The sequence below is a fragment of the Pteronotus mesoamericanus genome, unplaced genomic scaffold (genome assembly GCF_021234165.1).
Source record: "Pteronotus mesoamericanus isolate MK-2021 breed Mesoamerican mustached bat unplaced genomic scaffold, CSHL_Meso_final scaffold_827, whole genome shotgun sequence".
Classification (NCBI taxonomy): Eukaryota; Metazoa; Chordata; class Mammalia; order Chiroptera; family Mormoopidae; genus Pteronotus; species Pteronotus mesoamericanus.
In genome coordinates, this window is record NW_026555327.1 from 775,843 (window position 1) to 802,169 (window position 26,327).

General features: G+C 47.5%; 1 protein-coding gene across 4 annotated transcripts in view; it reads right to left on the reverse strand.

The window, feature by feature from the left end:
- CACNA1A (calcium voltage-gated channel subunit alpha1 A) overlaps window positions 1-26,327 on the reverse strand; it is a 204,933-nt gene that overhangs the window by 160,592 nt on the left and 18,014 nt on the right. For all 4 annotated transcript variants that reach the window (XM_054563540.1, XM_054563537.1, XM_054563538.1 and 1 more), the window contains exons 2-3: window positions 5,187-5,292; window positions 2,694-2,833 (exon numbers count right to left, since the gene is read on the reverse strand). In XM_054563540.1, the coding sequence (XP_054419515.1) occupies window positions 2,694-2,833; window positions 5,187-5,292 (246 nt within the window). The remainder of the gene's footprint in view (window positions 1-2,693; window positions 2,834-5,186; window positions 5,293-26,327) is intronic.

The window sequence follows — 26,327 nt, forward strand, 5'->3', positions numbered from 1 at the left end:
CCTGCCAGCAAAAGTCAGCCCCCAGGGAACATAAATTGGCACAACCACTTTGCAGAGCAATTTGGCAGTATCTAGTGAAGCTGGAGATGTGTATGGTTTGCGACTCAGCAATTCCACTCCTGGGTATACGCCCTAGAGAAATCCACTCACAAGAACAAGGAGACAGCTTGGTTCAAAATAGCCCAAAGCTGGAAACAACCCCAGTGGATAAATACCTGGTAGAATATTCATACTGCCGAATACTATGTAGTAGTAAAATGGGTGAATGAGATCTAGTCTTGCCAGTCAGATTAATCTCATGCTGAGTGCAAGGGGCAGATTATAGAAAATATTTACAGGGAAACCTACAGCATGCAAAACAGTACCATATGTATGCATTTCTTATATATTTACATAACAAAAACATAAATGCATACATGGAAATGATAAACAAAATTCAGTAAAGTGCCTCTGGATGGGAAATCGAGAAGAGTGGGGCCAAAAGAAAAGGAACACAGAGACACTGTACCAGAAAGGTTCATTTTGATGGTTGCTCCATCACCTCCCTGCCCTAACCTCCTCTGCTCTCTCCCTCCATCACTCTGCTCCAGCCACCCTGGCTTCCACTGTTCATCAAACACAGTCCAGCCTCAGGGCCTTTGCACCTGCTGTTCCCTCTGTCTGGCACTCTCCTCCTTCGGCTATCCTCATGGCTCATTCACTCACCCACTTCAGGTTTTCATGCAAGTATCACCATCCCAATGAACTCTTACCTGGCTTCTACCCCTTCTGCCCGACAGACATCCCATTCTTTGCTGATTTATTATTTCTCTGTAGTCCTCACCACCATCTGCACATCAGACATTTCTCCCTTCCTTTCTTCCTCCCTCCCTCCCTCCTTCCCTCCCTCCCTTCCTTCCTTCCTCTCTTCACCACTAGAATACCCACTCCACAAGAGGAGAGACTTTGGTCTGTTTTGTTCACTGCTGTGTCCTAGAGCCTGACTCACAGTAGGTGTACACCAGATAGTCACTGAATGAATATTTGCATACACAGGTATTTGTCATATTATCCTCTACTTCTTTTTGAATGTCTGATTATTTTTATTTTACATTTTTTAAACAACTAAGTCAGCCACTTTTTACAGACGAGTCTCCGAGCAAGCTAAGAGAAAAGTGCCCGATGTCATGACATATCTCTGGAATCGGCCAAGGTCCCAAGCCACAGGACTGTGGGCACAGCCAACAGAGATCCCTCAGGGAATACTCACCTGCTACAAGCTACCCCAGAATCCTCAAAACAGACCTCTCACATCTGACTGCTCTACTGAAGCTGCCCCATATAACACGGCTCCTGCTGTGAGAAGCAACATGGCTCTGAACAACGCACATCCTCAGAACCTGAATAGTGAGAGCCTGGCCCACACAGGATGAGTGCTGAGACCCAGGACATCGGCCAAGAGAAACAACACCTGGAACAGCAACAGAGCCTGGAAGAGAAATAGGAACCCACCGAGGACTGTGACCCCACAGAGGAGAACCATAAGGAAGACCTCCTAACAAAGAGGGGTCTTAGAAGAGAAGAGCCAGACACTTAGCTCAAGGGAGAGGAGTGCTTGGGCAGAGGAGGCAGAAATCAACACAAAGTAGTAATGTCCACACAGGGATCTGATAAAGGGCTTCGGGTCTGTGACCAAGACTGGCTGGCTATTCACCAAATCCATTTCTCTTCCCTTCTATGCAGTCTCACATTTCCCAGCACCCCTTGCAGTGATGTGTGGACACGTGACTGACTTCTAGCCAAAGGCATAAGACTGGGATATGTGCCAAGTCCCATCCACGCTCATAAGCCTCCCAAGCATCCCCTTCCAGGCAGGCAAGCACTGAGTTCTTAGAAGCTGAGGATTAATAATGAGGAACCACAATGTAGTGAGAGCCTGGGCCCCTCAATCATTGTTCGGAGGAGAGAAGCCAGCCAACGAGGGACAGCTGTTTTGGACTTAAAATAAGTGAGAAATAAACTTCTGTTGTGTTTAAATCATGACCTAGTTTTGAATTTTTTGTTATAGGAGCTAACATTACCTTATACAGGGTCATTGATGGAAAGTGTACACACATCCACCTTTCAACTATGGTTCACTGTATACAGACCTGAAAACTCCTTGAAGACGGTGACTGCACCTCATCTAGACTGGTTTTCTCCACAGTTCTACCATAATCTCTTGTACCCAAAAGTCCTCAACAACATTAACCAATTTAAAACAGGGGCAAGACATCCCCAAGCAAAGCAAAAGGACCATGCATACAAGACAGTAAAAAACTTGACTTCTGGGAGCACATAATCTCTGCTTCAAATCCTAGGCCTATCACTTACTAGCTGGGGGATCTCAGGCAAGTTCCTCTCTGTGTTTCCGATTCCTCAGTGGTCACATGGGAATATTAATATTTCCTAATTCATTGGGTTGTTGGGAGGATTAAATGAGAGAATGCACATAAAGCACTTTGGAAGCAGTCGACTCTAATAAGCTATTACTCTAATTGTAACAGAAAGCATCCGCTGTAACATGCAGCTGAGGTTTGGAGATGGGGTGAAAGGAGGCAGGAGAACAGGGGGGCTAAGCCTCCCTGAGCCCAGCCTGGACCACACCAAACATGGCGTTTCGAAAGTCCTTGTAATTCAAGATAATTCTGGGACATGCAGCACTCTCCACTTACCCTGTTAGCACCACCACGAAGTCCATCACATTCCAACCATTCCTCAAGTAGGAGCCTTTGTGGAAGGCAAATCCAAGGGCGATGATTTTAATGCCAGCCTCGAAACAAAAAATTCCAATGAAGTACGGTTCTGTGTCATCCTGGAAGGAAGACAGGGCAAGGTCAGGGTTACTGGCTGGGCAGAGGGCGGCAGCATCGGGGATCAGCCCACCTGGTTTGTACCCACCTCCCCTAGCCTCTTGCCACCCTCCAGCACTCACTGACCCCAACGCATCCTTCCTGGGGTTCTCTTGTCTGAAGCCTTTTTCAAGAGAAACAGACTCAAGGGGAAGACACCCTCCTTCTTTCCTTTTGGTCAGCTTCATAAACCACTTGGCCGAGTAGAACTGTCTGGACCTGCGCTGTTCAATACAGCAACCACGAGTCACGTGTAGCTGCTTACATCTGAATAAATCTAAATGAATTTGAATAAAATGAAAGATCCAGCTCCGTAGTCACACTAGCTGCCTTTCCAGTGGCTTCCATATTAGAAAGTGCAGACAAAGGACATTTCCATCACTGCAGAAAATTCTACCAGAAAATGCTGGTCTAGGCTGTTCACCTGTCGTACACATCACTCAAGGCCTTTGCGGGGGGACCCTGTGCACCAGCCGCACCCCCAATCTGACCCTCATGATGCGTCTCAGCTGGTATGCACCAGCACAGATGTCCAGGTTGCTAAAATGCTGGAATAATACTTCTGCGCTGGCTGGCCAAGGGCCAGGGCCTCCGCCCCCAGCCTCTCACGGGACCTCCAGCCACTTTTGGCTCCCAGAGGATAGTCTCTAGGAGCTGAAGTGAAGCTATAAGCTCCACTCCGTCAGAGCCCCTACGTGGACCTTTTCCCATCTGTTATGACAATGTTTCTCAAGCTTCAATCACTTGCATTCTGCCTTCACTTGGCGGCTATGGGCTTGCCAAGGCACTGCTATCTGCTGACTGTTCTTTCAATGGCCTCTTTTCACTTAGTTTCATTTCAAGCAAAAATAAAAAAGAAAAAGTCTTGAAATCGTAATTTTGCTAGGCTAGTTCTATCTTTTTGGAATACAAATTATAATGCATAACTATTAAAAGTTAAAAATCTTGCCCTGGCTGGTGTGGCTCAGTGGATTGAGTGCTGGCCTGCAAACCTAAAGGTCACCAGTTCCATTCCCAGTCAGGGCTTGGGTTGCAGGCCGGGTCCCCAGCTGGGCGGGGGAGTGCAAGAGGCAACCTATCAACGTATTTCTCTCACATCTCCCTCTCTTTCTCTCTAGGGGAGATGTTTCTCTTTCTCCCCCTCTAAAAATAAATAAATAAAATATTTGGGAAAAAAGTTGAAAATCATGAGAACATCAATACTGTATGGATTAGAAACCAGTGGATTCTTACCCCCCATCCCCACCCTAGGACTGTTACAACTGGTTCTTAAAAAGTGAAAAAGGGTAGAAGTCTCCTCCATTGCACTGTCAGAAAGCCAGGAGGGGACCCACAGAACTGGGGTTGGGGGGGCACTGAGGGCGATCAAGAAGGATCCTGATGGTAGTTTTCAGCTCTGCAGAGTTTCACCAAATGAGCAAATTTCAGTGAGGACTTCAACTGTCCCCCAGAGCTGACATCCGTGTATAAGGAAACACAGGGGATGGAGAAACAAGCTAAATGACATCCTAAGTAAGCCACCAGGCAGAAATCAGAACATAGGACACTCCTTAAGGCATCTGGACTGGTTTCTGCAATGAGTCAATGACAGGAGAGAATATATTGCTCTAGATTAGATGAAAAGTCTTAAGTGACATAACAAAATCTAGACCATGTTTGGGTATTGGACAAATCAACTGTAAGAAGTCACTTCCGAGACAATCACGGAAATGTGATTAGTGACCGGGTCTTAGACGATCTCAGGGAAGCACTGCTCATTGTTTTGGGTATGAACATGAAACTGTGGTGACCTCAGAAAATGTCCATATTTTTAGCAGTGCAAACTTAGGTATACGGCCACAAACTGACATGTTTTTCTGGGATTTGCCTTTAAAAACTGGCCAAGACAGACAAACCACAATAGTAAATAAGGACAGAAAATACGAATGAGGCAAAGTCTTGACAACTGTTGAATCCAGATGCTGGGTTCATTGGCGGGGGGAGGGAGGGATCATTGTCCTGTTCTTGGTGTTTTGGTGTATGGTCCAAGTTTTTCACAAGGATTTTGTTTGAATGGGACATTTTCATGGACAGTGTGACCACTCTCACCCACCCCTCTCCCGGTTGATGCCAGGCTGGTGGGGAGCAAGGGTGGGGAATGGGCAGTGAGGGCATCTCTCTCCCCAGATTATCAGGGTGCATGAAATTGAGGCCTCCCCAGACAAGGGGCTCATGATCCAGCTTTTGGCTCGAAGACCAAGATCTGCCCTCTACTCCCACTGCCACACTGGTCTGGCCCCAAAGGAAGGAGAAACCTGTAGAAGAGGTATCACTTACCAGCCGTTCGGACATGGGGGTCTTGTCATCGTCAGGTAGGTGTTGCTCCAGGGCGAGGACGATGCAGTTTGCTATGATGGTGGCTAAAATCATGTATTCAAAGGGAGTATCGTGCAATTAAGGAAAAATCTTTCCAGCTTGTTTGGGTTCACAGCAAAATTGAGCAGAAGGTACAGAGATTTCCCATAAGCCCCCTGTCCCCCCACATGCACAACCTCTCCCACTATCCATATCCTCCACCCCCCGCCCAAGAATGGTATATTTGTTACAACTGATCAACCTACACGTCATAAGTCAAAGTCCATAGTTTATGTTAGGGCTCACTCTTGGTGTTCAGTAGTCCATGGGTTTAAGCAAATGTATAATGACATGTGTCCACTATGACAGTCTCATACAGAGTAAGTTCACTGCCCTAGGGATCCAGCAGATGACTGTGAGAAAAACGTGGCCCTGGCTGGTGTGGCTCAGTGGATTGAGTGCCGGCCTGTGAACCAAAGGGTCACTGGTTCAATTCCCAGTCAGGGCACAAGCCTGGGTTGTGGGCCAGACCCCCAGTAAGGGGCGATTGAGAGGCAACCACACATTAATATTTCTCTCCATCTCTTTCTCCCTTCCTTCCCCTCTCTAAAAATAAATAAAATCTTTAAAAAAAAAGAAAAATGTGGATATCTTTCCTCCGTCTCACCTCCAACATTTATTGGACAAATATGAAATCTCCTTATTCTGGGGATTGGGGACACAGCGGAGAGTAAAACAGGCAAAAAAACTCTGCCCTGGGGGAAGAGACGCGAGTGAGACAGCCACTTTATATAGTCCGTGAGCGCAAGGGAAAGAAAAAGGAGGAAAGAAAGTTGTGGGTTGCAATTTAAAATACAGTGGTCAGGCTAATCTCTTTTAGCGCCCCCACCCTTTCCCCCTCTGAGATCAGCCTGGGTGGCGGGCAGGGACTGGAAGAGATTAGTCTAGTAACATACATGCATATATGCATAGCCCAGAGACACAGACAGCAGCGTGGTGAAGGACTGGGGGGTAGAGGCTGGGGGGGAAGGGGCAAAGAGAGAAAAATAGGGGACATTTGTAACAGTGTCAGCAATAAAAAATAAAAATTAAAAAAATAAAATATGGTGGTCAGATATGGCACCAAAAGCATGTGCAACAAAAGAAAAAAATTGATAAACTGGACTGCACCAAAGAGGATTATCAAGAAAGCGAGAAGGTAAACAACAGAATGGGAGGAAAATACTGGCAAATCATATCTCTGATTAGGGTCTAGTGTCCAGAATATATAAATAACACAGCTCAACAACAGAGAGACAAACAACCAATGGAAAAAAATGGGCCAAGGGCTTGAATAGACATTTCTCCAAATTTCATCCAAAGTAGATATTCAAATAGTCAACAAGCATATAAAAAGATGTTCAATATCATTAGCCACTAGGGAAATGTTTATCAAAAAACCACAATGAGATACTACTTCACACCCCCTAGGAATGCAAGAATCAGAAAACAGTAAGTACTGACAAGGATGTGAGAGATCGGAACTGCTGTGCATTGCTGGTGGTGATGTAAAATGGTGTAGCCAGCGTGGGAGACAGTTTGGTGGTCCCTCAAAAAGTTGTACATAGAATTACTGTACGATCCACTAATTCCACTCCTAAGTACAGGAACAAAAGAAATGGGAAACAGATACTCAAACAAGTATTTGTACATCACAGCAGCACACTACTCATAATCACCGAAAGGTAGAAACAACCCAAATGTCGACCAATTAATGAACTGCTAAACAAGATGTCATATGTTCATAAATGGCACATTAGCCATAAAAATGAAGCACTGACACATGCTACAATATGGATGAACCTCTAAAACATTTTGCTGAGTGAAAGAAGCCAGACACAAAAGACCACAGAGAGTATAAATTCGACTGATATAAAATGTCGAGAATGGGCACATCCACAGAATCGGAAAGCAGACTGGTGGTTGGTTGCCAGAGGCTGGGGGAGGGGGGGCCAGGAGTGGCTGCTTAATGTTTCGTAACTAGATAGAGGTGATAGCGGTAGCAACGTTGAATGAACTCAAGTCCACCGAAGTAGTCACTTTAAAATGGCTAATATTGTTTTGTGAATTTCACCTCAATAAAAAAATAAAATGCGGAGTTGGGGCTGGCTTCAGAGAAGCTGACCTTTGAAGACCTGAGGGAGGGAAAGGCAGTTGCAGAAACAGCGGTCCCTCCAGGCAAGCTCCTCCCTGCCTGCCAGGAACTCACCGGGAAGTCCCACTGGGCAGCCTGCACTTAGAAAGGGTCTGTCCTGCTCAGTTCTCCTTAGGGCTTGGTCCCCCGATCAGCTGGTGAATGAGAATGTCCCCTGTCCTCCTGTCTGACTTGCAGAAGCATCTCCCCGTCCAATAGCCTCAATAAATGGAGCTGGCAAGCTCTGAGAAGGAGGTTTAGGTGTGAAGAAATGGATGCTACGGGGAGAAAGCACGAAGTGTTGCTTACTCTGGAGCAAAGTTTCCCAACCTCGGCAAGCCTCACATCTGGGGCCGGATCATTCTCTGGGGTGGGCGCGTCCTGTGCACTCTAGGGTGTTGAGCAGCACCCCTGTTTTCCACCCACTAGGTGCAAGTAGCACCCCTTCCTCTCCAGTTCTGATAACCCAAACTTATGACAACCAAAAGTGGCCTCCAGACATGGCCAACTGTCTCCTGGGAACACTGAAATCCACAGCTGGGCAGAAGGATCAAACAGCGTGTCCTGAGCTTGGCCATGTTAAACCGCTGCCCTCCTCTCAGCTTTCTCCCTTGGGAACTTAATTGGCTTCAGTCTCCCCTAGGGCCTGACAGTTAGGTTTGGCATTTTGGAGGCTCCGTGAAACCAAGAGAATTTACAGGCTGGAGGAATTGGGGCATATACCCACTTTCTAGGTGGGAATACAGAGTCTGATATAGGAAACCTGAGAGTAAAAGTCTACGGAAGTCAGAAAACCAGGCCTTCTTTGTCACCAGCTCCAGCCCTTGCCTCCAGCTGAAAGCAGCTGAGTTGCACTCATGCACACTCTAAAAAGCAAATCTGAGACTCAGGGCAATTTGGGGAGCCAACAAAAGCCAGCCTTGCCGACGACCGTCTCTGATTGGCTTCCTGCCTCCGAGCTGACAGTCATTAGGAGCACAGAGAACAAAGCTGGGCTCTGTTGCACAAATACTCCATTCTGCCTCACCCTGCAGCCTGGAAAATAAGAGACAATATTTGTACACAAAGAAGCAACGCCAAGCCCTTCCCTGGCCTTCTCTTGCCGAGGCTTCTGAAATCATGATTTGAATCTGATGATTTCGCTTCCCCTCCCTGCCAACTAGCTCTCTGCTTGCTTCTGCATTAAGCTGCCTTCTCAATCCTCCGGCCCCCTGGCCTTCTGCCCCTAAACAGCTGGGATGTGACTTCCTCTGCAACAGATTCGAGCTGAGGTTCCAGGAAGCGTCCCAGAGAGCCGACAGCAAGCAGCACTTTTATGGACCGCATTATTACGGTTTCAGGTGCACAGTGTCGCCTGGATTTCAGACCCAGAGCTCGCCGGGTATGGCGACGAAGGCTTAGTCAGCATACTGGCAAATGGAATAAGGCTGCCCCTTCCTCCCTTATTTCTGTTTTTTAGTTCTTGTCAGACATGGCCACACTGGCTATCAAATGTCATCTACCTCTGCCTCTGTGCACCCACAGACCCTGCCAATATCTACAGACATGCCCCAAAAGGTAACCTGCAACATCGACCTCAGACCCTTGTGGTCCAAAGACCAGTAGCATAGGCAGCACCTGCTGAAATGCAGAGTCTCAGACCCCAGGCCGGCCGCTGAGTCAGAAACTTCCTTTTAGCAGGAGCTTCAGAGGATCTGTGTGCACACCGAAGTTCGGCAAGTGCTGCTTTAGATCTATTTCAGGGGCAGGAGGAGCCCAGGTAATTGTGGCTCTGAGTCATCCCAAAAGAAGTGTGGGCTTTTCTTTCTCCCCCAAGCTTTCTCCTCCACATTCCGACCCCAGGAGAAGAATTCAGCAGTCCTGACCTCTGCCACCACTCAGGCAAGGGGGCTGATAAGAAACCCAAGATCGTGATGAAACAAGAGCAATGCTGGAATAAGACTAATAAGCAAAAAGAAAACTATGACTTAATGCACATCGAAGTGGTCACTGCCTCCCCACGGCTCCCATTTCACTCAGAAGAACATTCAAGCCCTCCTGGCAGCCAGCAGAGCCCTGCATGACTTGCCCCATCACCTCTCTGCTCTCATCTTCTCCATTCTCCCTGTTCACTCAGCTGCAACCACGCTGGTCACCTCCGGGTTCCCCAGACACCCCAGGAGGTTCCTGCCCCAGAGCCCTTGCATCTGTTGTTCCTCAGCGAGGCCTTCAACCCCCTTTCCCTGCTTCATTCTTTCCCTTGGTCTTTGTCCCTAGTCAAACATCTGCTATATTTTTCTCCTTTATCTCTTTCACAGTTTGTCTCCCCGACTAGACTGTAAGCTCTATGCAAGCAGGGATTTTTGTCTACTTTGTTCACTGCTTTGGTCTCAGCACCCAAGAGAGCATATATTATATAGTATAGTAGTTGCTCAATAAACACTTGTGCAAGAAAGGGAGGGTGAGCAGGTCCTGCCTTTTGCACCCCCCTCCCACCCCATCTCATGTCAAATCTCTGTGGGCATGTTTAAGACACATCCAGCTCCTTGAAATAAACAATGATTGGCCAGTACTGACTTTTTGGCTTGGGAAGAGATGCCTCACCCCAGGCAGAAGTCAAAGGTAGTCCAGGCAGGGGGAGGTGAGGCTTTCTCAGCCCAACCCCAAATTGTGCTCGATCCTCCTGATTTAGAAAGCCTGGGTTCTAACTCACAGCTGCGGTGAGCAATGCCTCTGCTAGCTGAGCTGAGCCTGCTTCCGGATTGGTTGGTGAAAAAGCACCTGTGTCAGCGGGATCCAGAATAATCAGCCAGCAGAAGAGGCCAAGGGGAGGAAGGGGGGTGGAGATGAAAGGAGAGAAGCATCCCTGATGGGAGGAAAAGCTGGCTCCTGAAATGGCTCATGGAAGGCGGGGTAGCAAACAGCCCTGCAGGCAAGTGCAGATGCACAAAGCTCCCGCCTCGATTAAATTGATAAGGACCCACAGGGGCCCTGGAGAGGGGCTCTGTACGACACTGGAAACGACCAAGCAATTCTTCCCAGGGAGGGAGGGCGGGATGCATCTGCTAACAGGAACTGCTCTTGAGATCCAGAACATCAAGGAAAATCAATTTGCAAAGTAGGCATGGCTGATGGTTCCAGCCCCTTAGCAAGACCTTGCAGAATATCCAAATAATTCAGCCTTCTTTTTGTGGTGCCCCCACCTCCATCTCATTCTCAAACTCCCGTTGTTGGTGTGAAAATCCAATTAGGTTTGTTAACTTATCAAGGTCTTGTCTCTACTATGGGGGCTGCCTGATGGGTGTTTTATGAGTAAACAGATACTTCATTAAGTCAACCAAGCAGTTGAGCTTGTGGGGAGAATCCAAACAGACCTTATTTTCATGTTAGTTCCACGCTTGGCACAATTATCAGGAAAAAGTGGGGGCTATCAGGGCTCCAGATATATTGGTGTAGGACTTATCCCTTGCTCTGCTAAACACAAGCCATATTTTAACTTGGCAATATGATAAACTATTACAGGGCCATTAACAGAAACAACAATCAGAAGTAGAGCTGCCATTTATTGAGCACTTTGTTGTGCAGATACTGTGCTGAGCCCTTTACACTCATTATTTCAGTTTATTCCTTGTAGCAATTTTATAAGGTGGGTTCTGCTGCAAGCCTCATTTCCCAGATAAGGAAATCAAGGCTCAGAGAGGATAACAAATTGCTCCAGGTCATATGGGAAGTGATGGGAGAGCTAGGGCTCACCCCAAGGCCCGTGCTGTTAAGCTGTTGGTTCCCAGGCCCCTTAGTAGCTCACCCTTATTGAAAGGTGGATGGTTTTGCCTTTATTTAAAAATTGGAGTTGGCATATATCTGGGGCCTTAATCATGTGGATGAGACCAAGTGGATTAGACCTCACCTGAATCTCAATCAACCAACTGCCACAATTTAGGGACGATCAACCACCGCGTGCTAGCCCCCACCCTCATAAAACCCATTCCAAGGGGATCGTATTAATAAGTATTTCAACTTCCAATAATCCTGGCAGTTGAGGCCTGAAGTTTTCAGATCTGGGCTTCACACTCTCCAACAAACAGTAACAACCGAAAATCAAGCCTAGAAAAGAGCTTTCCACCAGCCCACCAGCATGAGACTCCCGCAGTGACAACATGCTAACAAGGGCAACTCTGGCGCTGCCTGGGATGTTTCAGCACCACGGCCAGCGACAAAGGGGCGCGAGTTTCATTTCACATCCAGATCCCAGGCAAGTCTGGGGCAGGGCAAGCAAATCCAGCTTCGAGTCCTAACGCTCTCAAGGACACTGAAAAGATCTACATTTCACATACAGAGTAAAAGCAGCCCCCCCCCCCGAATTAATTATGTCAGCAGGAAAATTCAATGAAGAGAAAATTAAAAACCTGACACCAAATAGATCTGATGTCATTTGTTTTTAATATTATCCAAGGCTTTTTAACACTTTGGTTCTGAAAAAAGAAGTCCACCCAGGGCAGCTAGATCGTGCTTCTGCTCTGAAAACTGGAAACATGTGCAAGAAAAATCATACAGCACAGCAGGTAAAAGGGCTTGGCGGTCAGACATGGTTTTCACCTTGGGCAAAAAGAGTTTCCTTCTCTGAGCCTCAGTTTCCTCACATATAAAATGTGAAAAGCTAGCCCTTACTTCACAGGACTGTGTGAGAAAGGAATGAGCGGACAAACTCAATACACTTAGAACAGGGCTCAGCATATACTACATACTCAATAAAAGTGTTTTGCTATTGTTTACTCTGGTTCCCGCGATGGTTAGAAAACTAAATAATCTTAGGAAAGCATAAAATCGGGTTCATCTCATTGCGATCATGTGATCAATGCTTATTTTATTGTTTTTATTACAATTGCTGCTGCTAGAATTAACTTCCTTATTTCTTTTTTACCACGTAAGTCTCAGTCCCTTCTCTCCACTCTCACTACAGCTGACGAGGCCTTCTCTCGAACCAGAAATAATTCTAAGAACAGAAAGTGGTGAATGTATATGTGGTCCACTCCATGAATATCAGGCTCAAAGTAAATGCTGTAAAATCTCCACTGGACATTTCATATAAATGGGATCATAAAAGAAGTGACCTCTTGTGTCTGGCTTCACTCAGTATGATGTATTTGGGGTTTGTCTTTGCATCAATACTTCATTCCTTTTCACAGCTGAGTAAGAGTCAACTGTATGAAAGGACTACCCTTTGCTTATCAGCTCACTCACTGATGGACTTCTGGGCTATGTCAGTGTTTTAGGGATCTAGCACAGGCCTTTGAGACAGAATGCAGTTTGGCGCTTGCAGGAGGTGGAGGAAGAGGGGAATTCAGGAGCAAATGTTCAAAAGGGATACGGTTTCCTTTGGGGGTGGTGGAAATGTCGTGCAACTAGATAGAGGAGGTGGCTGCACAACACTGTGAATGTACTAAATGCCACTGAATTGTTCATTTTACAATGGTTAAATTATGTTATATGAATCTCATTTCAGTTTTTAAAAATCCCTGTTAGTTTTGCTTCCCTTATTTCCTCTTAAGTCTCAAGACTTAAGTTGCCATCATATGGCTTTACTCACTGACTGTTCGGGCTCCTTCTTCGGGGCCTTCACCATAAAGGGAAGCACCACCTGGACAGCCCTTGAGATCCCCTTTTTAAAAAATAACATGATTTTAGTTATAAAGGGAATATGTACTTATTGTATTCTTTTGTTTTTAATTTTTGAAATTTATAAAGTATCATTTAAAAAGTGGCAAACCCTTACTACTGCCCCCTCCCAGAGATAAGCACCGCCCACAGCTTAGCTTGGGTCCCCCAGAGCGTCGGCGGCACACCCTGCGCTGGCTGCTCTCTCTCCCTGGCTCTGAGCAGGGCTCCTCCCCCCTGCCGCCCCCCCGCCCCCCAGACTGCACTGAAGCATCATCTTCCCTGGCTACCAGATCTCAAATCTCAACCCTCCCTGTTTGTTTGTTTTTAGCAGCTTCTCACATCAAACAGACTAGGTATTTTATTTATCTGTTATTGATAGTGGTCCTTCTCACTGGAATCTCAGCCCCATTAGAGCAAGGGTTTGCCTGACTGTTCTCAGCTGTGCCCCCATTAATGAGAACAGTGCCCAACACAGAGTGGGTGCTCAATAAATACTACTGAGTGAATGGAAACAAACACACAAAACTGCCCTTTCTCTTTAAAAAAAAAAAAAGGATCATAGGTAATTTCTGCAGTTTGCCGTGCCTCTCATCACACCGGGCATATCAGCACACGGAAGCTCCCTCTTTTATTTATTTTTTAATTGGACCGCCCTCTTTTAAAAGGCTGTGCAGTATTCTTGTGAATGGATGCATCATCATTTATTTAATATTCCCCTAAATGCTTCCAGTTTGTCTCTATTACAAGCAAAACTGTGATGAATAATCTGACCAAGCTTCCTTGTGCACTTGTGAAGATATTTTTTCTGCAGGATAAATTCCAACACGCGGAACTGCTGGGTCAGAGGGGTGCACGCTTGACATTCTCACTGATACTGCCAAATCAACTCTGGAAATTCACAGGGCTACATCTTCCAGTTTTTAAAAAGTGAGGTCAGTGTGTGTATGTGTGTTCCTCCTGAAATTAAACCCATAAGTAAACGTAAGAATTGCTCCATCTCAAAAAGTTTAAAGAAGGAAGAATTAACATGACTCATAGAAAACACACACACAAGCAAAATGAAGTTTCTTTGGTAAAAAAGAAAAAGAAAAAAACCCCACCAAAACAAGTTGTGAGCAGAAGATGTTGGTCGACTTGGGGTGTCTCTTTTTCATCAGGACAATGAAGTTCCCCGGGGATATCTAAGTGGTGTGAAGTCTGTCTCCGGGTCCAATTTACAACCATGTTGCCTGACAATGTTCACTCTACTGGCAGGAGGTCCTCCCCCGCCTCACTGCAAGCCCACGCCGCCGCCCCTGTGCAGCGGTCACTGAGATCCTCCCCTTCTCCTCATCTTCTCTATACACGCCATCTACCTTGGCTCAAAGTCAAACCTGGAAATTCTCTGAAAACCATCAACTCCAAGGCCAAGGGAGCCGCTAGCAGCTTCAAATTAGTTCCTGAGCATAAAAGGATAATCCAGCCCAGAGAGCTGTCTGCCATGCTGGCCTTGAAGACACTCAGTGAAGCCAAGGAGAGGAGCCCCGAGAAAGCAACTGAGACAAAGATGGACTCTCCCAAAGCAGCTGGTGAGAAAGGTACCCAACAGACCAGATAAAGTGAAGAATGCCCCCTCTCATTAGATGCAAGCACGGAAAAGGCCCCAAGAAAGGCAGTAAGGCCAAGAAGCACCCCTAACCCAAACCGGACAAGTCCACGGAGGTGCCTCCCAGCACCACTGGGCTCAGCGGGAAGTCCAAAGTCAAAGGCAGTCCCAGCAGCCAAAATGCTGAGGCCCCCAGGAAAATAAAAGCTGGTAATGAGACTCTGGTAAAGCCTATTACTTCCTATGACCTTCAAGTTCCATGTGAGGAAACCGTTGTCCCTGCTGGTCCCTTCGCTCCTTGATCATTGGAGGACATCCATACCTCCTCATCAATGACCAATGCCAACTCCAACCCACTCCAGTCACACATGCTCAGAAGCAACGTCAGCCACCTCCAAAACATCCATTTCCGGCTACCATTCTCCTCCTCCCACTCACTCTCTTCCACGCACACCAACATCCGGCCCATTGAGCCTTGCCACCCACGCACACCGCCATTTCTCAGCACCCTCTGCTGCCTTCATTTCCTTCCTTGCCAGCCTTACACAGGTTGGTTACATATCACTCTCTTGCCTCTCTTTCCCTCCTGGAAAAAGCCCATCCCTGGATGATCCCAACTCGTTGCCTTCCTGGTTCCTGTACAGAGGACCATTCCTGAATGAGAGCAATGATCTGTGCTGATGACGTTAAAATCACGATCCTAACCCTCCGGTGGGCGTGCGGGATATCCAGCATCCTAGGTGGGAGCAGACAACGGAATATATTGGTACACTCCTGGGAACGATCCAATTCAGAGAAATGAATATTCTCCCAATATCAGATACCTCGCCCCTGACCACCAATGTCCTTCCAGCCACCAATTCATGTCTCATTCTGGCTCATAAAAAAGGAGTTGACTCTATGTGTTACCTCCACTTCCTCATCTCGAATTCTCCTTCCCCTCCAGGCTGCCCTGTAGCCCACTGTGCAACCAAAACTCTTCTAGGGAAGGTCACCGAAGACCTCCAGGCCACCAAATGCCTGGGCCACTTTTCTTCGCTCAGATGACATGGCCATGTCTTCCTTTTGGGTTTTGCTAGTTTTCCTCCTACCTTTCTTGTCACTAGTTCTCTGGCTCCTCTTTCACTCTTCCCTTTCTACTAAATTAACTGCTGGTCTCCCCTGGGGATCAGTCCTAGATAACCTTCCCTTCTTGAACTATATCCACCTTCTAGAAGTCTCATGCATTTTGATGTGTTTTGTCATTCTCCTGCTGCCCTTTCCCCCAAAAGAGCCACCCATCACTCTGCTTGGTGACCTGGGAGAGGCAGGGCTGCCTCTTGTGAACTGTGTCATTCAGCCTCCCTCATCTCCTGCCTCCAGGTGGGTTTGGCCAGTGGGAAGCACCTGCAGGAGACCAGAGGGAAGGAGGAGGAACTCGGGTGTTTCCCCTCCCCATTTTCTCCCTGCCGCAGAGTGAGTTTCTGGTGACGACTACAGCACATCCTTCTGTGCCTTCTCCAAAGCATCTCGAACATCATAGGAGCATCTGTATTCATTATCTAGGACTGCTGTAACGAATTGCCACAAATTGGATGGCTTGAAACAACATAAATTTATTCTCTAACAGTTACACAGGCCAGAAACCCACAATTAAGGTGTCAACAAGACCGAGCTCCCTCCAAAGGCTCTCCTGGAGGAGACTTCCTTGCTTCCTCCAGCTCCCGGTGGCTCCAGGCATCCACGCCTTGTGGCTACATCACTCCTGTCTCTGCCTCCATCTTCACAAGGCCTTCTCTCCTTCTTTCTCTTCTAAGAACACATCATAGAATTTGCTCACCATTCCATCCTCTGAGTCCATCCCAGTGCCTGGCACATAGTAGGACCCCAGTAAATACTTGTTGAATCCACAGCTACTTCATTTCTCTTTACATCCCAGCAGCCGCCCTTTTAGCATCTTTCGCCTTCTCTTCCCAATCTCCCAGCAGTAGCGCTGACAACCCACGTTAAACAGACCTTTCCAGAAATCCCTAAATCCCCCAATGAAACTGCTTTCTTTTGCTCCCCGTGCACTTCCCCAAATATTTGGGTCTGCCGGGCCTTTACTCTGCTGGCCCTGCCATTCGTGAAGATTCTCCTTGAAGCTTTATCATTAAAAAATAAACCAACATCTTCTGTGCCTCCAAAAGAAGCTTTTACTTTTGCAAACTCTATTGATTTAATCCTAGAGGCTGCTGGCAGCAGTCCCAGGAGCTTAATCAATATGACAACACCCAGTGAGGCCGGCGCGCAAGGAGCCTCGGCCAAGATCTCCCGCTTTGGTCCGCACTGCCCCTGCCTGGGCCTCTCTCAACGATGAAGAAAGAGTTACAGTAGGGGACAGGATATTTGCAATGGCTCCAGGATCCTGCTTAGGTGAGCAAAAGTAAATGTCTTCAAGCTTGAGGCGCTTCAGAGCTATTTGTTAATTTGCTACTACGGCTGATTCCCAGGGGTGCCTAAGTAAGCAAGAAACTGGACACCAGAGAAACACTGCAGGTTCTAGAACCTGAGTATAATCGCCCCAGTGGGGTGAGCAGGAGTAGAGCAGGTAAAGGGTGCAGGTGAGGAGGAAAGAGAAGATGACAATGACAAGAGTTAAAACTGAAGGAGTTAAAACAGAGACTCCTTCAATCCTCAGCAGATGCTAAGTGATCAGGGAAGAAAAAAAAAAAGGTTGTAGGAAGAATGAGGTTGAGGGTGAATGAATCAATGCCCAGGGCTTCAGAAACCATCTCCTCCTCAAAGGAAAAAATCAAACAATTTTTTTCTCACATTTTTTTCCAAGATTGAAGAACAGAGAGAGAAAACAGAGGTCCTCTAGGAAGAAAATAGAAGGTAAGTAATGTTTGTTAGCTAGAAGTTCAATGTGAGTGTACAAAACCCTTGCAAGAACACCGTGCACTGAGCTTATGGATTAGCCCCCAGGCACAAGGCATGAGATGTTACGACCCCAGCTTCTACATCCTGCAGCAATAACAAACGGCCCCCAATCTCGGTGGCTGAGAGCACTGCAGGTCCGCTTTCTTGTTGATGCTGTGGGTCCATTGCAGGTTGGATGGGCCTCTGTCCTATGCCTTCCTCTCTCCAGCACCTAGTCTGAGGGAGGCTCCATCTCTGTGTCCATGGGATGGTGGAGGCAGGCAAAAGGAAACATGGTGAATTATACACTGACTCTTAAAGCCTCTGCCCAGAAGTGACCCGTGTTACTTCCCCTCGCATTCCATTGGCTAAAGCAAGTCACAAGGCTGTGCCTAACTTCAAGGACGTGAGAAAGAGACTCTCTACCACGTGGCCATAGAAAACCTAGAAATATTAACTGAGCAAAGTGAAAGATTTTCACTCAGGAAGATTTAAAGACTCGTCCAAAGTCAAACAACATCAAAGGTGGAAGAAGTGGGATCAGAATTCAGGTCTCTATGGTCCATGGTCTTTTAGCTTTACTGCCCTGCACACGGCAGGAGGTGAGAATCAAATTCAGGTAATAAGAAGAAGAAATATCAGTGGAGGCATGAGGGGGCAGAGGAATGAGGAAAAAACAATATATTAAGGGAGAGATGGAAGGACTCAGGTCTACAGCACAGCACCCATAAAGGGGTCTCATCTTTAGTAACTAAAACATATGACAAACATTAGGGAAAGGGTAGGGAGTTTCACACTCCTTTGAGAGAGAGGTCAACAATAACAGAGACTGAGAAGGGAATTACACAAAGCCACATAAGGAAGTGGGGGGTCCAACCACAAAGAGAACCTGCAAGCTTCTTGCTCTTCCCCTGAAAGCTGCTCTCTTGGCTCAGACGAAGGTCCAACCAATGCTAGATGGTGCAAAACAGCTTCAGGAAGCTGAGGCCAGCGAGTGCCAGGGCTCCCATCAGCTGGATGTTTTCCTGCCCGGTTCTGGGAAATCTGGACTGAAGCTGGGGGATGTTCCAGAATGGATGGTGCTGGCTGGCCCTTCTGACTCCTCCTCTGCCACCCCTGCCCAGGCCAGACTAGATGCTGGCTCTGCTGCAGGTGGGAATTTCAAAACGATGCGTAGGCCAGTTTAGCATTACAGCAAGGCTTCTGGAAAGTGCTTTACCATGACCGACAACACAGCTTCGCCATTTCAGTCTTGAGCACCTGTTACGTGCCACTTAAGTGCTTTCTAGATGTTAATTCATTGAGCCATTGCCACATATTTGTCCAGAAGTCCTCCTGGTCAACCTTCAAATTATATCTAGAATAGTGGTTTTCAGGGGCTAGCGGAAGGGGGGGACAGGAAGTGACCACTAGCAGGTCTAAGGTTTCCTTTTGGGGGGATGAAATGTGAAACTAAATAGAGGTGGTGGTTGCACCACATTGCAAATGTACTAAAGGCCACCGGCTTGTACACCTCAAAATGGTCAATTTTGTTACATGTATTTCGCCACAATAACATTTTTAAAAACTGTCAGAACCCAACCACTCCTCCTCATCTCCTCAGCCAACACGCTGGTCCTGCCCCACGTGCCTGGACCAGCTCCGTCACCGCCTCCCCCGCCCCAGCTTCCGCTCTCATCCTCCAAAGCCCGCCCCTCCCCACTTCTGCAAAGCAGCCAGGGGAGCCTGTGAACATCCAAGTCCAGGCACACCCTCCTCGCTCAGAAGATGCCGCGGCTCCCACCTCACACACAGCAAAAACCAAGAACCTCTCCACAGGCCGCGAGGCGCTCCCCGTCCCCTCTGCCCTCGCCTCCTCCTTCTTTCCCCCTTTCTCACTCCCTTCAGCCTCACTGGCCTCCTCACTGATCCTCCAACAGGCCAAGCATGACCCTGCCTCAGGGCCTTTGCATCTGCTGCTCTCTCTTCCCCCAGATATCCTCATGGCTTCCTCCTCACCTCCTTCAAGTCTTGGCTCAGACTCCAGCTCCTCGGTGAGGCGGCACCTAGTAGAGTAACTGGCCTCCCCACCCCCTCTCCTTGTTGTTGTTCCCTCACTGCCCTTATGCTCTAAAGTACCATGCAACATATCATTTTGTTTGTTGTTTATCCCATGTCTCTCCCAAAGAAGATGTAAGCCTATGAGGACAAGGACTTCCGTCTGCATCCTTTGTCCAGCGCCGCAAGGCAGAGGCTACTGCCCGTCCCCTTTACAGGAGCAGAGAACTGAGGCCCCCTGGCAGGCAGGCAGCGAGTCGTGGGTGGGCAGTCACCCAACCCGTTCTGAGCTCACCGCCTGGGTTCCCAACCACACGACGGCTCCTTATTATTAGCCATGCAGCAACAATGAACTGAGTACCTACTACGTGCCCAGCAGCATTTTAAGCGCTGGCGATATGACAGGACAAAACAGATAAGAGTTCTGCTCTCACGGAGGTGACGTTGTACCTGGCTCAGCTCCCTCTTGCCCCAACTCTCACCCGCCTTCACATTTGGCTCCGACAGCAGCTGCACGGTTTGAGACGCCCTGAGAAATGCACTGGCCGTGCAATCTATGCCACCACCACACAGTGTTGCTGTGCCAGCCTTATGACTCTTTGCCCTTGTGTGACACCCCGTGACATCCTATGACAACAGAAAACAAGGGTTGATCGATCCTGTTACCTTCACCATCAGCCATGAGTTCCAAGAGCTCAGAGTCCTTGTGACAGTTTTCTATCCCACATTTGCAGACCGCGGATGAACCGGGCACCAAGAGCCGCCTCCTTCAGGGAGCCACCCCTGACTTCCCTCCCCACACGCATCCTCATCTCTCCGTCCCTGGAAGTCCGAGAACTGAGTACCTCCTGGGATCTGTTTTACAAATATTTGTGTTGGTTTATTTCTTCCATCTCTCACTCTGGAAGTGGCCAGTTCTGGCCAGAGAGCCACCCGCACCCCTACAACAGAAGCGTATCGCAGCATGTGGTAAGTGCCGTGAGGAATGATAGGGGGAGGCCTAATTTAGACCAGGAGCAGGGGCTGGGTCAGGAAAGGCTCTCTGGAGAAGTACCCTTTAAAGAAACCTAAAGGGGTTATAAGGATTCATCAAGTGAAGAGTTAAGGAAAGGTACAAGAATTTCACAGTGGTTTTCTTTGTTATGGCCAAAACAAGAATAAATCCAAAAGTCTATTGACAGGTAAATAGATAAGCAAACTGTGGGATTTCTATACGATCAAATGTTCGTCAGCAATAGGAATGAATGAAGCCATACCTACTATATGCCAGGTGCTGTTCTAGGCTGTTCTAGTCCACACTGGTGGATGAAACCAATAAAACTGCTGACCTTGTGGATGGCACAGTAAAGTGGGGAGACAGCCAGAGAGTGCCAAAGGGACATATAAAGCAGGGAGCGGGGGAAATTCTGGGTGTGCAATTTAAAATAGGGGGATGCTGAGAAGGTGGCCTTTGAACAAAGATGTGCAGGAGGCGAGGGAGGAGCCACAGGGTTGCCTGCAGGAAGGAGGAGCCAGGCGGAGGGAGCGGCCAGGGCGAAGACCCTGAGGAGGACCCTGCCGGGTGTTTGAAAAAGAATAAAGAGGCCAGCATGGTGGCAGCCAGATGAGGGAGGGGGACTGTGGGACAGGAGCTCAGGCGTGCTCGCGGGCTTCCCGAGGCAGAGAACGTCCGCCATGGGCAAGGGAGACGGTGACTCGTAGCGCAGGGATGAGGCAGGGGAGAGAGAGGAGGGGCCTGCGCTCGGAGGCCCCACCGCCATCACTCCCAGGTCTTGGGCAGACAAGCCCCGTGTTGGGAGAGCCCACAAATTCCTGCCCCGACACGCTTTCCTGAAAGACAGGAGCAAAGGAGAAAAGGGCCCGCCTTGTCAAAAAGTGAAGGGCAAAGAATATAAACAGAGGAACGCAGGGAAAAAATGCTGATGTATAACAACACATATGACCTCAGGCCGTGGCATGTTTTTGTAAGTAAAGTTTTATTGCAAAACAGCCACCATGTGGGAGCCTTTGCTGCAGCGGCGGCACTGGTGGCGCTGACAGAGGCCGCACGGCCCGCCCAGCCTCAGGCCTTTGCTGTCTAGTCCTTTGCCCAAAGTGAGCTGACCCCTGAACCCTAACAATAGCATAAACTGCATTTTAATATGTTAAGTACGTATATAATTTATTTTTATATTAATATGTAACTATATAATGTAAAATGATATAATAACTACTACTGCAACATCTACATTGACTGCTTATTGTGTGCTGGGCACTGGGCTAAGCTTTTTTGCCTGTGTTATTACATTAAATCTGTTCAACAGCTCATTGAATTGACATTATTACTGATTCAGAACACAGACTCTGGAGCCAAACAGCTTTGGTTCAAATCCCACCTTTATCGCGTGTAGACTGTGAAACCTCAGACAAGCTACAAAACTTCTCTGCTCTGATTTTCTCATTGTCACACAGGATGATGACAATGTCACCCACCCCTCCAGGTGTTGAGAGGACGAACCTAATTGATGCAGTGAGGTGCTTGCCCTATTGTCCAGAACTCGTCACTCTGACTGTCCTTATTGGACAGCTGAGGAAACTGAGGCACAGGGCAGTAAAGTCACTTGCCCATGTGGTCAAGCCAGGATTTGAACCTGTGTAGCCATCACTGCTGGAAGCAAGGGTATGGTAAGGCTGGGAATAGGGTAATGAAAACCAGGAACCATGAAGCTCATGAGAGATGGACCCAGCACATGGCCCTGGGGGACTTGGGTCTGTCTACCTCTCTCCTCATGTCCTGGACCTTGGAGCGGTGGGAAGGCGGGGACCTGGCTGGTCCGCTGCCAGAATCACTGAGGGGGTGCTCTTCCGCTCTCCATGGAGGTGGGGAAAGGCCAGTTAAGCTTGAATGGAGGAAGCCAAGAGAGTAAGGACCTATCATTACAGAACCCTGGAGGAGTTCAAAGACGTGGGCGAGGCTGGGAGGGGACAGGTCTTTGTTACAGATGCTGGGCTGGCCCTGGAGGGGGCAGGAGACTGGCATCCACTGCTAATACAGCTGTACCAGATTGGGGTCGGGGGGGCCACAAGTCATTGTTAACATGTCTGGGCTACAATTTCATGCGTGCATTCTACTTCTTGCTGCCAAGACAGGCTCTAAAGAGGGTGGAGCAGGGGAAAAATGCAAAGGGGTTGCTTCCTGCCCCCGGGACCCAATCCATGTCCCTGGTTTCCCCATGAAGGGTTTCTTCCAGGTTTCACCTTCAGCAAGATGGTCACTTGCTTCAGGCAGGAAATTTACCCATCCTTAGCCTCGGACTAAACCAAGGGCCTTTCCAGAGGCTGCTGAGACTCCCACTACTCTCTAAGCAGAGTGAGGGAGGGAAAAGGAGAAGGAGGAGGCACTAGCATGGAGAAAGATCCAACAATCACCACCACCAATAATAACAGCAGCAAAGTAGATTTTTTTTTTTTTTTTGGCTACCTGGGAATCTGATTTGTCCTTGCGGGAAAGCCAGTGTGATGTGTCCACCAAACCTCATCCTCCCAGATGCACACATGGACTAAACGTTCCAGCCTCCCCTACAGCTTTTGTGGGCCACAGGTACCGGCTGTCTTCAATGATGCAGAATCTACTCTCCTTCCTCCTCCACCGGCCATGACCAGAGAAGCTGACGGCTTCACTGAGCAACCTCCCCTCTGGCTTCCAGATGGGTTTGAACAGTGGAGAACCCTGGCAGGAGATCTGGGGAGGGCATGAAGTTGGGGTATTCTGCCAGATTCCACAAGTTGCAGCTCCTGCCAACCAGTTATTTTTATCTTCATCTCTGTCTTTCTGTCCCTGTATCCTTCTCTCTCTGTTTTAAACTGTCCACATCTTTTTTTTTTCTTCACACATCTCTTAATTCAATTCTTGATGTGTGTCTTCCGTTTCCTACTGATAAACCATGGGATGAAATTCCTGTCAACAGAACGCTGCTGGAAGTGAGGTTCACTACTTCTGTTACAGCAGCTGGCATACCCTAACACACCTTTAAAGGGATCGCTCCTCCCTGTTCCACGTTAGCGCCACCCCCAACACGAGAAACCATGATCATGTGACTCAAGCCTAAGCCAATCAGAGCACCCGTTTCCACACTTCCCATTTCCTTGCAGTAATTGGCTCAGGCATGAGCACATGACCCCAGATGGGCCAATCAAAAGCAATAAGCCATTTGCTGAGAATGCTGGGAAGATGTCTAAGGAAGAGAATCGCATTAGATATGATCTAGGGAGGACCAAATGGCATGTCACATCCACATGGGGAATGGAATCAACTTCAAAAAGCAGAGCCTGGAAACTGAGGTTTAATGATGTCCTGTGATCCTGGATCTGAGCAAGTCAAAATATCTTTCAATATAACCAATGACTGCCATCTCTACAACCAACCTCCCACTCCGAGGGACACTGTCTCTTCCTTGAAGGACTACAATCATTTCCGCGCTGATCTCGTGGCTTATATCCTTGCCCCTGTCCAAGCCATTCTCCGCAGAGCAGTCAAAGGGGCCATTCACAGACAATCTCTTCATATTTATGCTCAAGAGGCCAGAGAGTGCCGTTAGAATAAATCCCAGATTCCTAAGCATCTGCCACAGGGCCTTTGCAACTGCTCTCCCTCTGGTCAGTGTATCTTCACCACTCTTCCTGCCCCACTATAGCAGGGTTCCACTAAAGACTGTTTATCACCACTTTTCTCAGGAGAGGTTGTTTTACATGCTCCCCTCAGAGCATGCTGGACTTGTCCCTCCTAAGGCCTTATAGCATTTGTAATTGTAAATTAAGTAACCATAACCACTTAACCATCATCCTTGCCAGACTGTAAGCTCCATGTAAGCAATGAGTAATCTGCAACGTTCATCACTGTAGCCACTGCCTAGTATGTTGTCAGCACTCAATAAATACTTGTGGCTTGACTGGCCGAGTACAAAAACAGACCAGACCAAAGGAGGTGAGAGTTAAACAGTCAGAGAGGTTGTCTTGTAGATCATTGAGGCAAGGATGGATTTTTTAAATATATAGTGCTGATACAATGCTTATGGAATAAAAAGGAAATCAGGCCCCCTGCCTCACACCATACATAAAAATCAATTCCAAGTTGATTAAAGCCATACCATGAGCAAAACTGCAAAACGTTTAGAAATAGTATAGAATACCTCCATGACCTCGGGGTAGAAACGGCTTTCTTAAATAAGATACAAAACCCACAAACTGTGAAGAAAAAGATTTCTAAATGCAACCACATTAAAATTAAGAACTGCTGCTATTGATCAAAAGGAGTCATAAAAAAGAATCAAAAGCAAGCCAACAGAAGATATTGCACAGCATATAATGATGAAAGACCAGTTTCCAGAAAACATAAGGATCACCTACAGATCAATATGAAAAAAAAAAAAAAGAAAGAAACTCAAGCAACCCAATAAAAAAAGAGGACAGGGCATAAAGAGGCACTTCATCAAAGAAGAAACATGAGTAGCCAGTAAATATAATAAAATACATTCACCTACTTTGCAGTTGGGTAGCACAAAATTGCCACATACTCACTAGACAGGCTGCAGTTAAGTCTGACAACACCAAGTGTTGGTGAGGGTGTGGAGCCACTTGAATGCTCAGCCACTGATGGCAGGAGTGTAAATGAACACAATTTGCAAAAACACTGTGGCAGTATTCAGTCAAATTAAAAATGCACTAATTTTAATATCCAGCGATCCTGCATCAAGGCATGTACTCTTGAGAGACTCCTGCCCATGGGCAGCAAAATCCATAAACAACTAGCAATCCTGCTTATTTTCAGTGACCAAAGGGGAACAAACTCATATATTCATCATCAGTGAACAAATACGACCAGGAAGGAGCCACAGTGACCACAATAAGAATGGATCTTGCTTACATAACTGTGAGCCAATGAAACAAAATACAAAACAATTCATATCACATAATTTTATTTATATAAAGTTCAAAACCACAAAACATTTAACTATATTGCTTAGAGAGGCGTGCTTAGGTGGTAAAACCACAAAGAAAAGCAAGCTGGTGACTCCTATGAAATCCTCAACAGTGGTTCATTGAAGAAGGAAAGGGGGAGGGTGGGGGAGAGGTGGGGATGGGCATGTGGGAGAACCTGGGGAGATGGTGGTAGTTCTGGCTCTTCACCTGGGTACAGTGGATGTTCCCTTCATGGTTGATCTTTAAAATGATAATCTATGTTCCTATATCCTTCTTTAGGTTCACTTTCTCTGCCTGTCTGTCTGTCTGTCTGTCTGTCTCTCTCTCACACACACACACACAGTCAGCCAGAGACAGACCAGAAAAAAATAAGACACACGCCAAGGGACGGTTCATAAAGAGAAAGAGAAGAAGGGCAAACACTCAGACAGAGATGAAAAGATAACAGACACAGGAAATGAAAAGGGATGAGGAACTGGCAAGCAGGAGAGAGTGAGGAAATGAGAAAGGGGAGGCAGAAAAGGGGGGGTGAGGTAATGGGGAGAAAAAAGATACAAGAAACTATATTCTGTCTTCTCTGTTTTTTTTTGTGTACTCCTACTTTCTCTTTCTTTCCCTCTCTTCCTCCATCTCTCCCCTCACGCCTTCCAATCCCTTCCATCTTTCTCTGTCTCCTTCTCCCTCTCACCGCTGCATTCCTTACCCTCCCTCCAGCCCTCCCCTCTTCCATCTGGTTCTCATCTCTCCCCTTCCTCTCCCTCCCTCCCTCCCCCCATCTCTGTCTGTCTCTATTTTTGTCCTTTCTCCCTCATCTTTCGGTCCCTTCCTTTTCTCCTCCATCTTCCCTTTCTCT